The sequence below is a fragment of the Bombus pyrosoma genome, linkage group LG3 (assembly GCF_014825855.1).
Source record: "Bombus pyrosoma isolate SC7728 linkage group LG3, ASM1482585v1, whole genome shotgun sequence".
Classification (NCBI taxonomy): Eukaryota; Metazoa; Arthropoda; class Insecta; order Hymenoptera; family Apidae; genus Bombus; species Bombus pyrosoma.
In genome coordinates this window covers 1,084,027-1,096,394 of record NC_057772.1, presented here as the reverse complement: position 1 = coordinate 1,096,394, position 12,368 = coordinate 1,084,027, and the positions used below count along the sequence as shown (strand labels likewise).

The window sequence follows — 12,368 nt, the reverse complement described above, 5'->3', positions numbered from 1 at the left end:
ACGACGCTTTCTCCCCAATGCGAACAGAGAATGATCGTAAGGCGTAAATATTCTTGAACGTCTTCTATCCAATTATGAAGGATGCACGAACGGTGCACGAACGACGGTCGGTTTACCAAAGGTCAATGGGAAATCCTTCGTTAGAGAGCGAATCGTTTCAAAGATTATTAACGTTTCGATGCTCGATCAAAGAGGAATCAAAGATAATATCGCGTTGGAAGTAACGTTAAGCGGGAAAAATACAACTCACCGTCGTCCTGGTCGTCGTCACCTTCCTCTTCCTCCGTGTCCGTGCTTTTGCTCTTGCCAAGCTTTTTCTTTTTCGCCTCGGCTCTTTTTCTTCCTGCAAACATACGTACATTTTTGTCTCCTACGTCATTCGCTCGATACGCTTTAACATTCTCGTCGACCAGAGAAATTCGTAACGAGACCCAGCCACGAACCTTCTAATATGTGCTTCTTCTCCTCTTCCGTGGTCCTTTCTTCCGCGAGTATTACCTCCTCTACAAATAACAACGTATATTTACTCTCTATACGGTAGAACACACGAAGAAGACGAAAGCGAACTCGGTCGAACGAAAAAGGATCGACCTATCGTTAGACGATGCGTAAAATGACTGATACAGAAAGGACAAAAGCTACGAGAGTTTACAGCCTAAAAAAGACGTTAGCCGTAAAAGGGTGCACGATCGATAAACCATGTAGCTGGCATGTTGACTTTCTAACCTGCTTTGCAGATCCAATTCAGGTAACAGTACAGTTCATGCTCGAGCTGCTGCTGTCTTCGCAATTTCAGGAAGGACTGCCTGTTCTCCACCTTTTCCCTCTCCTTCGCAAACTCTCTACAAGCGTTACAAAGATGATAGAGCAGCGTTACACGGGGCAACGAGGGATCGTTTCCACGTAAATACGCCTTTCCCCTTTTATTTCTTTAAGCGCGTTACTTTAGCCAGCGAATATCCGAATTGTCGCGGTATATTCTAACCTAGCAAGTGTGTCTAGCAAGGATTCTACAAACGGGACAATTCGAGACGTTTACGCAACACGTATCGTATTAGCCGCGACGCGGCGTCTATCGGGGCAAACAACTACAGGTTGTACTACTAGCGGTACGTAGCGCGACGACGCGTTACTCTGGCTTTACTACTGCTACTGGCGACTCGCCTAACCAGCGAGTAAACGGCTAGCGCGACGAACTTAAGGAAAGATCGATCGTTTCGAAACCTGCTTGAGTGATCCATTTTAAGTAGGCACTGAACGCAGTCGTGAATAGACGCTTTCTCTTTGTTTTCTGATAAGCCGCCCGCCTCTCGACGCGTGTTCTTTCGTTCGAAAACTCCCTGACGAACAGAAAGAAACGTAATCGGCCGTTCTTCGCTGGAACCGCGACGGCCTGACCCCGAGTCGTTGAGCCGTTCGTACTTCGAATAAACGAATTCTCGTCGACGCGACGAATCCACGAGACATTTTTCTTCCACGTGCAAATACCAAGATCCTCTTCCTTTACATAGTTCGGCAAGGACGCAAATAACGTTTCACATTCGCCGTGGATTTGTTGCGTGTTCGTAAAATTCGTCAAAATCCGGCAAATTGGCAAATCAGAGAGAACGAGAGAACGAACGTGAACGAGGATCGCGATAATCGAAAATGAAGATACTCACCCGCTCAGGACACCGAGAACTAAGTTCAGCATGAAGAATGAGCCAAGGACGATCAATGGTATAAAGTAAATCCAGTTGTACGTGCTGCCAAGAGCGTCGTTTGTCTGCAAATTTGACCAGAGCCACGTGAAGCCCGTGTTACGTGTGCGAGCGCGAGTCACCGATTCCACGCAGCTGTCACGCGCATCGATCGCGATGATCGAAACCAAACAGTTGGCATACGACATACAAACATCGAGACACTTAACCCTTCGTTTCTCCCCCCCCATCCCTCCCTCCCTCCCTCCCAGCTTTTCCTTTCTCACTTGTTCTTGTCCCGCTGGGAATCTAAGCCTTCGCTTTTAACTCTTCCTTGCAAGAAACAGCACCAATTTCCCTCGTCGCGAAGGCCAATTTCGTTTCAAGTTGCAAGAATGAAACTCAAGGTACACGCTCGTCGATCCGTACGCTCATCGTGCAGCGTTACGAATCACGAGTAACACGACTAGTCGATTACACACAACACTTAAGGTGACAGTGATTAGAAAACGAAAAAAAAAAAAAGAAAAAAAAAGAAAGAAGAGAGAACATATTAACACTATACAAAGAGACAACGGTCAACAGTTTCATGGATATCGCAGTGCCATTTCTCATACAACAGGCATGTATCGTTTGTAAGATACGATTTGTCCAAGGGAAAGAAAATAAAAAAATAAAAAAAAAAATAGACAAGGAATTTCCATCGTACCGAGAAATGAAAGATATCGATCGTTGCGCGCGGAACCGAATCGAAGAAATTCAAGACCCTCCGACGGAGGATCGCGTGGTTCGAAGTTCTTCGAGTTCCGGTAGCGCAGAGTACGAAGCTTACAAAAAGAAATGCAATTAACACCAAGATTTGCAAAGAGGGCTGAAACTGACAGTGTTATACTGAGCAAGGTGAACATGTAGGTCAGTGTTAGCTGTAAAACATCTGCAAGCATTTCTCTTCGGTTCCGACGAACAAGAATGAAACGGGCGGAAGCGAGACGTCATAGGGCACAGACACAGATATAAAGTGAAAAGAAAGGGGTGACAAATAAACACGGGCACACAGACAAGGGACGATCGGACAAGGATCGAAGGACCGTTACGAAGGGATGGAATATACGATCACATTTAGAAATTTCAACAGACGTATTAAAAGTAGCGAACGACGGCAAGCAATGGAAGAAAGGTATACATATATACGGTAGGTAAGTGAGATGACAGAGAGAATGGAACGTACTCGTCGAATCGACGACCATTCGCAACGCCAGGTCGTTTTCACCCTGGCGTAACCAAGTCTTTGTTCGCGGTCGATTTCGAACCGAACGAGAGAGATTTGGCAAAAACGAACGACGGATGCGAACAGGAAAATAAAGGGAGTCGACTCGACGTGGAACGGAGAAACGCGAGGACGTAGAAAGTATCGGCACGTTTGATACGCGTCGATTGCGTCGGGGTAGGTGCGCGACGTGACGACACGCAAGAGAGAAACGTACGCATATAGGAAACAGAGAGAGAAAGAGACAGAGAGTTTTTAACACTGAGGGACATATCTCTTGCTTTACCCAGTACAATATGGCAGTCCAGCCCTCCATAGTGATGCACTGGAAGACAGTGAGCATGGCGAATCCGATGTTGTCGAAGCTGGTGATGCCGAAGTTTGGTCCCTCCCAGTGATCCATGCACGTCGAGATGTTCGCGTCGCACACGTGGGCCCCGAATGGCGCCTCGGATTTGTTGTCCGTGTTACACGGGCTCGCCTGTTCGCCCTCCTTCACGATTACATCTACAACAGAGTGAACGTCAGACCGATCGGTTCTCCCTTCGTTCTTTCCTTCCTTCGTTTCCATTCATCAACGACTCTAGTACTTGGACGGATCGCTTTCTCTCTCCGGCTCTTGTTTTCCGAACGTATCGAACGAAAGAAGAGAAACGCTTCCTCTCGACACGGTTTACTCACTGATATCCCTGATGCTGTAACACGTTTTATGCAGGGTTCCCGAATAGAATTCGAGCCCGATGATGGCGAATATCACGATGGCGAAGAGCACCAGCAGACCGATCTGCAGAAGCGGCGCCATTGCCTTGATAATAGACTTGAGCACCACCTGGAGACCTGTTCGGAACAAAATTCCACAGGAGTAATTCAGGCCCAACCACCGCGCCCTCCAAGCGTTTATTTACTCTCTTTTTACTCGTTTCGCGTCTCTTTACTTTTCCTCGCTGCTCGGGGAAGCGTGCGTGCCGTACCGTATTTTCTTTTCTTTTTTTTTTTTTCTTTTTTTTTCTTTTTTTCCCGAAGCGAAGCTCCCGAAACGAAATCAACGCTCGACTATCGTGTTTAAATAAAGGCGTTTGTATTATCGATACGAGGATCCACAGCGGCTAAACAATTGAGATACTTCGTTCTCGTTACATGGACACAGCATACAACTCTCAAAAGATATAGCTATTTGGGTGGTGCTACGTAAAACAAAATAGTCGTTCTAACGTTGCAAGGCATCTACGTGTAGATATATAGATATAAAAATATATACTTGCAATAACGTTAATACTACAACTGAACTACGAGCTTTATGTCTGAAACGTTTAGTCGTCGGTTCGCTCGTAATCGGATCTACGTAGCAGCTATCGATCAATGGAAACGTTTCGAAGAATCGAAGATCCGATCGATCCCCGAAGTATCCGAATTGCAGAGGCAGAGGGAAATCAGAATGCGCGTTCCTCGAGCACCGAGCCTCGTGTTTTCGCGTTTTTTCTTCTAAGAAAAAAATCAGCTCGCTCCGTATACCGAACGGAATCGAACGTGTGCGATTTTACTTTAATTTTGCTTCGTGGCTGGAAATTATTTTAAATTATAACGACTCGAAAGCGAACTGATCGTTCCAAAAATTGCCAAAACATCTGACGAACGAGTGATAATAATAATAATTAGAAGAAAAAAAAACAGAAAAAAAAAGAATAGAGAAAAAAAGAAGAATGACGGAGAGGCCGTTTCGTTCGATTCGGCTGGATTTTCATGGCCGATTGTATTGAAACGCTACTCACTCGGTATGCCGGAGACAAGTTTGAGCGGTCGCAACACGCGTATCGCACGCAACGTGCGCAGATCCATATCCAGTTCTATGCCTTGCGAGAACGCCGTGATGAACCTGCCCCAAAACACACACACCCCGCCACACTTTACTACTTTCTACTCTATTACACTAATACTCACGCTACTTAAGTACTTAAGCTACACAACTATGTGGTAACTAGCGTTCTATGACCTAACCGATGGGAAATGGGAGAATGTCTAATCGGGGTGAAGCTCGTCGGGGACCGATATATCTTCGCTTCTTTTTCTTCTTTGTAATATATGCGACACGAAATCAATTTTATCTCAACGTACGTTTTCTATAGCCTTTCCAAACTATGTAGGTCGGACGGACAGGGGATGAAATTCTATGAGTGGCGACTTTAAACGCGACCGTTCTTTGCCATTTCTTACTATCGCTATGCCGACTATGACTAAATTGCGTGCTGATAAGCGGAGATCCGATATGCACTCAAAAGTACCAGGAGACATCTTTTTAACGTTAATAATTATACTATCGATAACGTTGAATATAAATAGCGGATGATATAACGCGGCCTTTCGTTGAAATCTTTCCATAAAATTATCAACAACGTATCTCGGTACTTTGTACCTTTTTTTCTTTTTTTGTTTTTTTTTTTCAATTTTTCAAGCAAATATAACAAGGCTCTCGAAGCCCTAGGACTTTTGAGCGAAGACGCGAATAATAAAACTTTTAACTCGTCGCGTATTTCCGCGTATGTACCGCGATCGATGGCGACGGAACGTGAAAGTAAACCCTTCGCGCCCCTCGATCGTACGTACAATCGAATTCAAAGACAAAAAGCTCGACTCTCGATTCTCACAGCGTCGGATTAGCTTATCGAATTAGCGCATCGTTGGATCACCCTTTAAACTATGATCGCGAAAGGCGGAGAAAACGGTTTCCAAGTTCGATCAATTCGGCTTAATATCGAAAGCATGGAGACGGTATAACGGGTTGACGGGATGGAGCAACTACGCTAAGAGATTAAATGTTTAATGATTTCTTTTATCAAGAGGATTTCGACGCTCGGATAGAGAGGAAATTCTTATTAAGTTACTCACGCGAGATTCTAATTCTAGATGCCGTTGAATACAATCCTCCGCTAACTATAACTCTAGTTCCACGAAGATGATAAACGTAACATCCGTCGCGGTCGTTCAACTCGTTCGTCCGTACAAAGCTTATCTCTGTTCTCCGTCGATCCGAAAAATATCGACGGATCGTTTCGTTTAATCATCCGGGTTATTTCGTTCTGCTTTTATCGTTCAAAACGACCACGACGGATCGTCGATAGCGTTGGCGTCCTAAATATAGCTAGGATTGCTCGGGCCCTAAAATACACCGCTAATTGGGAATGTCTATAAATTAGAAGCGAAATAGGAAGATTTCCCATACTGCATAGTTTGCATTCTTCGTAAAATCTTCGTGAAATCTTCGTCGAATCATCGCAGAATCTTGGTCAGCGTGGAAGAAAAATTGATTTCATTCTCGAACGTTGAATTTGCATCCTGGTATCTTCTTTTCTTTTTTTTTCTTTCTTTCTTTTTTTTCTTTTTTTTTCTTTTGAGCAAGAGGAGTCCGAATTCGTTCGCACGCTATGATTCGTGTTGCGGAGTAATCGTGGGGAAGAGAAATTTCGAGGACCGTGATCGAAGGGAAAGCAGACAAGAGAGAGGATATCTCGGTCGAAGTGTAAAAGTCTGCGTAGGACTATGACTCGGTCTCTCGAGGATGTCTAAAGGTACCACTCTCTAGCAAACACGAGCTTGCTCGAATACGTTACTGTTCTAGAACATGTACCTATTTACCAACGTATAGTCAATTCTATCAATCAGTGACTGTGACTAAAGATAGAGTTTGCTAAATATAGAGACACCTGCAGGCCAGTAGTTTCGTGTTTTTTTTTTTTTTTTTTTTTTGCGTGTGTACGTGTATCGAGTATAGGTGCGCGTATTCCGCGTTGTGACAAGCGTAGGACAAGTTTCGAATCGAAAGAAGTCTAACGTACATATAATTCGTACGCTGTGCAACGAGCATCGAAACATCGGCGAGACCGTTTACACCGATTAAATCGAATTTGCTTCGTTCGCGGTTCGTTCGTCCCGGCGTTTATCGCGTCGTATACGAGCGAAATATTTTCTCGAAATTTTCGATACACCTGACGTGGTAGACGCTACGTGAGCAGAATAGGAAAAAAAAAATCGAACGGCGAATTAAAGATACTGGTCGCGCATCGCGGCAACGAAAATTCACCGCACGTCCGATAACTTTTCCTTCCCTAATGAAAAGCCAAAGATTTCGTCGATGACTCGACGTGCCGGTATATTCGCGACGTACGCTTCGTGTGTTACGTGAGTGTATGCGTGCGTGTTCGTGCGTGCCTCTGTGTGTGTGTGTGACTGTGTGAGTGTGTGTGACTGTGTGTGTGTGTGACTGTGAGTGAGTGTGTGTGTGAGTGTGTGTACGTGTGCGTATGTATGTGTCTAATTTGTCGACTTTGAAACTCTCTAAATGTACGAATAACTTGTGCACAAAACTGAACATAACGACAGAAGATATAGAGCAAATAGTAACGCAATATAACACTAGCGACTAATTCACGCAAGTCCTCTATAGAGACAGTAGAATATCAATAATACGCATAGATATATATATATATGTATAACGTATAAGACAGTCGAATTACGCAAACCACGTGGACACAGAATATATATATATATAGATATTATGTTCAATTAATATCGATCATCAAACTGCCAACGATCATCTAGCGTCAATCAACTGTTTCTAATACACCCATAGCCTCTAAGTGGTGGTCAATCAACGATAAAAAACGGAACGCTTAAACGACGTGAAAAACGTGTATAAATAATCGGGAAAACTAAAGAAGGAAACTAAAAGGATAGAAACTAATAAATCTGTAATAGAAAGATGAAACGTATATAAAACTAAGGAGACTAGTCGAACGCACACAAACTGCCAGGAACAACGGGGGATTAGTTAGTTAGTTAGTTAGTTAGTTAGTTAGTTATCAATCTGCTGCTCGACTGTTCTCTGTTACTGCACTCTGTACTGTTACTTATGGCGTTTGTATCGTTTGCCGTTTCGCAGAACTGTGACTGACTCACTTGGAATTTTCGAAACCAGCTTTAGCGGTCTGAGGACCCTGAAGGAACGTAGCATACGCAGGTCGACGTCCACGTTTGTTTCGGCGAACACGGTCATCGACCTAATCCAAGGATTACTCTAGAATCTATCTGCTCGGCCGAAGAAAACCGATCGACGTGCGATCTCCTTAAATCTTAAATCAATGCGGAGAAAGATCCTTTCGTTGCGCCGTCGCTAAATTTCAAGCGAGTTTTCGTTCGCGTGTTAACGTTTCTCTCTTCGACGATCGTCGAGTCGATCGTCGGCTCGTAGGAAATCGAAATGCGTAGGACGCGGCGAACGACGTGGAAAGAAAGGCTTTCTCCGTAAACAGGGCTCCTCGAGGCGAGCGTAATCGGAGGGATAAGAGAGGTGGTGGTTTAACGCGAAATCATCGAAACGGAACGCGCTGCATATTCGATCAAAGCCTGACCAAGTACGAGACATTCTCCTCGTCCACTGTTTTCCTCTGCATGCGTTTTCTTGCGAGACGAAGCGAGAGCGCGCGCGATGCATCGCCGTCCAACGACGAACAGAGAGAGAGAGAGAGAGAGAGACAAAGAGACTGCGGAAGATGGAAAATAGTGGAAAGAGCGAGAATGCGCTCGTTCGTTTGCACGGAGTAGAAGAACACGGGGGGATGGTGAATGAAATGATGAGTGAGCTCGCGATGAAACAAAGTAACGAGAAAAGTAGAAGGAAACGAAAGTACGTAAAACTCGAGCGATGAGCTTTCGCGAATTTTAACGCAGGATGGTCCCTGTTTTCCGTATTCCTGGGCTGTTTTACATTTCTCTCTCGCACGCGCGAAAATCGATCGACGGGGCTTTCGAACTCGAACCGACAGCGAAGGAATACGGAAAAGCGAGATCTCCCGTTGTCAAAGATCGTCCCGGAGAAGAAAGGGGAGAGTATCGGTAGCGTGGAATAATAGAAAACGATTCGCTCACCCGGTCACCACGACGAAGAAATCCATGATGTTCCAGATGTTGCGCAGATAGGAGCCACGGTGGAGGACGAAGCCAAGGGCGAGGATCTTGAGGCTCGCCTCGACGCAGAAGATCCCGAGGAAGTAGATTTCCGTGGCCTCGAGCTTCTGCGCGAGTATGGTTTTGTCCTGCTTCGGCAGGTGCTCCTCGAGGGCGAGGACTACGCAATTGGCGATGATGGTGAGCAGGACGGCGTACTCGAAGGGCGGCCATTCGATTATGAAGCGAGTATGCTTCCTGATGCAGTTATCCTCCGACAGGATGAACAACGACGTAGTGCCCTTGCCACCTGCCCCACCGCCACCCGCCCCTCCGCCCTGATCCCGGCCTGGCGCCATGTCCACCAGACCAGGTACCTGTTTACAACGTTTTCCTTCCGTTTAATCTCCTCCTACCCCCTTTCTTACCATCCGTATCCTCTTCCTCGGTACTCTATAAGCTCAAAGCGATTCTGTTCCGATTGACAACGACCGCTTTCCCCCGGAGAAACCGAATGTTCCCTCGCTACGACACGAACAGACAAGACAGACGATACCTGTCCGAGGGCGAATGCCCAACGATAACCCGATCCCTCCGCGGCAAAGCAAAGAAACTAGCACATAGATCTTTCGAGTTCGCCACTTACCTCCCCTCCAAAGCTAGTCCAGTCACCGAGACCACTCAGTCCGGCCAACCTCGGCCTTCTCCTGTACTGACTCGCGTATCCAGGGTCCCTTTGTGCCGCCTCTTGCGCTGCCAACCTGCAAATCACGCAAGATAAAAGGTGTTAGTCAGCGAGCGAAACTCACGGTATGTTATCGGGCACGCGTATATGACGGCACACCTTGCCACCAGAGGATACCATCGATTTTGCAAACTTGTAGTTCGCGGCGTGTCACCGGCAAACACGGAAACGAATACGCGACCGCGAGAAGCGGACGCGATCGCGTTCGACTTTCGTGATACGCGACATTCGACCGAGCAATTTCGGCGAGAGATTCCGCCTGTCGAGATAAGAAATGCAAAGTCACGCTACCGAGGCATTGCGACGCGATCAAATACGCCAGGAATATACGTACGGAGCGTGATTATTTTTGGGAGGATAAGAATCGCCTGGTCGGATGGTAGTTGCCAAGTGTTTCGCCAGAGAGGTCGTTAATGGCCAGCGCGAGCATATAATACGCCGCCGGGGCTAATTAACTACATTAGCCGAGACTTTTGCAGCTAGAAGCCTGCCACGTGCGTGGCTTCTACTCGTAGGAAAGTGCAATCAAGGTAGCCGGTAATGCAATAACTCGCGACAAGGATACCGCATAGGACATCCGTGCATTTTGTCGCGTGCTGCGTGCCTTCTAGCTCGATACATAGCGGGCAAGCCTCGTTGCCAGATCACGTTCTATTCACCGAGCCTTGATTCTCTCTATTCAGCCGCGATCAGCGTTTCCATCCTTAACAAGTTCCAGCTCGTTTACGAACAGGACGATCAGCTCCTCGTTGCGTTGAACCGCGAGCAGATCGTTTACCGTCGATATCGTCCTCTACGACGATCGAACGTTTCTCCGACGATACGTAACAGACACGACGAGAAAAGTATTTCGATCAGCCAACCTTTCCTATTGCCAATTCACCGATTCTAGGAAAAAGGTTGGCTGCTGAATATATATTCTTGATCGATGGTAGTCACTCTCGGGATGTTCCTGGAAACCCGCTAAAGTGCTCCTTAAGCTCTTCCGAGAACGCTGGAACTCGAGAATGTCCCCGATGCCCTTCGTTCTACAACGAGAGTAATCGAATGATGCAAAATTTCTAACGGCGACATTGAATTCGTTCGGTCGTATCCCTTTATAACTCGGTTCGCGATTATCCTTCGTCGATCAGACGTCTTTGCGTAATTCGTGATACGGCAGAGAGTACAACGGTTGCGCGTTGTTAATATCGATGCTGGCGAAACTGCGTAAACCGAGACATCGCGTAAACGTGTTTCAACTCGCCGAATCGGTGCAATTCGTTCGTCGATACAACCGTTGCTCGGACTTGAAATTCCACGAGGCTGGCGTCCGGCACGAGTTTTCCACGATTTCTCGGAATCTAAAAATCGCAATGTCCTCGGCGTTTTTCAAATCTATGCTCTACGCGTACAGGAACAGCGCGATCGAAACGAGAGGACGCGCGCAATCTCGTCGATCAATTAACAACGATTTAATTTAATCAAGCCGTAGATACCAAGTCCATTGTCGATGCAAGCGGTAATTTGCCACCTACGCCGACCTGGTACACGCGAAACGCATCAACACGGCATTATCAGTCAGCCACGGTATCGTAATAACGATAACAACGTTACCTATCGACGCGATCATCGCCGTTATATTCTCATTCGTTACGTCAACGACTTGGTTTAATTAACCACGTCCGAACCAGAAAGTTGACATTTCGACTGTTTACGTTTTAAATGCAACTCATCTCGCACAAATCGAAATAACCCGTCTCGTCGAAAATCGTCTTTTCCTCTCCCTCGGTACAAGGTGCCTCGGATAGGCTGGTTAAACGCGAAGGAAGCGCGTTAGAATTGCAAGCGACTCCCTGTCAGATTGACTGTTCGTTCGTCTGTTCGGCCCGACAGAACGTCTCTGAATTATTGAGATCGAAGCGCGAATAATTGATAGAGCGTAGCTCATATATCGGTAAGATCGATAGTACTCTCGAAAATGAGCTAGCACGGTCCGCCTCCGAACAGTTCGACAGCGGAGAACAACGCGTCGCATCGCCTAACACCGCTCGGTCCTCGTTCGAGCCGTCTCGATGATCGTTACGCCAGCAACAGGTGTAACCTATTGCCGATTACGCACGGGCGAAAACTTTCGGAATTTAACCGATCGGACGCGTGCCGAGTCGAGATCGTTCGCGATTTTCTTCGTCGGACAAACCGGCCTCGGTTAACGGCCGATTCTGCGCGAGCAGCCGAGTTTCGCTGCACCGAAATGGCTGGCGATCGAGCCCGAGGAACGTCGTGCCTCCGAGCGATTTGCGATAGAAATCGTTGCTGACCCGAGGATCCCCGGGATTTCTCGGTAAATTACCGAGGAACGAGTCGCGACACCATGCTCTCCCATTCGAAATTGCGAGAGGCGAATTAACTTTGCGTCGTCGAGCTAAAAATCCGAGTTAAAAACCCGTGACGAAGGTTAATCGCGATTTATGCCAGGCAACGCCGTCCGAAAGGACTTTTTACAGGTTACCGAGCCACGATCCGGAGCACCGAGATCCGTGCCAAACCCTCGTGTCGCCGGCCACCCGTGTTTTTTATTCGCGGTAATTAATACAAGGGCTCTTTCGCCCCTCTCTCTCTCTCTCTCTCTCTCTTCGATGCGTTCGTCTTTCCGACGATCTCGATCGTTTCGTTCGCGCATGCCCAAGCGCGCTACGTCGTCCGAATGTTCGCGATTCGATCGTTTTTCCAAGCGACGCGGGGCAAAATCGGCTGACTC

General features: G+C 46.8%; 1 protein-coding gene across 5 annotated transcripts in view; it reads right to left on the bottom strand.

Annotated features, from left to right (window-relative positions):
• LOC122578021 (voltage-dependent calcium channel type A subunit alpha-1) overlaps positions 1–12,368 on the bottom strand; it is a 101,066-nt gene that overhangs the window by 32,272 nt on the left and 56,426 nt on the right. For 4 of the 5 annotated variants that reach the window (XM_043749858.1, XM_043749859.1, XM_043749860.1 and 1 more), the window contains 9 exons: positions 9,530–9,644; positions 8,866–9,260; positions 4,716–4,819; positions 3,628–3,783; positions 3,233–3,453; positions 1,662–1,765; positions 727–842; positions 444–503; positions 251–343 (listed from right to left, as the gene is read on the bottom strand). In XM_043749858.1, the coding sequence (XP_043605793.1) occupies positions 251–343; positions 444–503; positions 727–842; positions 1,662–1,765; positions 3,233–3,453; positions 3,628–3,783; positions 4,716–4,819; positions 8,866–9,260; positions 9,530–9,644 (1,364 nt within the window). Of the gene's footprint in view, positions 1–250; positions 344–443; positions 504–726; positions 843–1,661; positions 1,766–3,232; positions 3,454–3,627; positions 3,784–4,715; positions 4,820–7,896; positions 7,998–8,865; positions 9,261–9,529; positions 9,645–12,368 lie in introns of those variants that run through there. The other variant, XM_043749862.1, reaches the window with a different exon arrangement.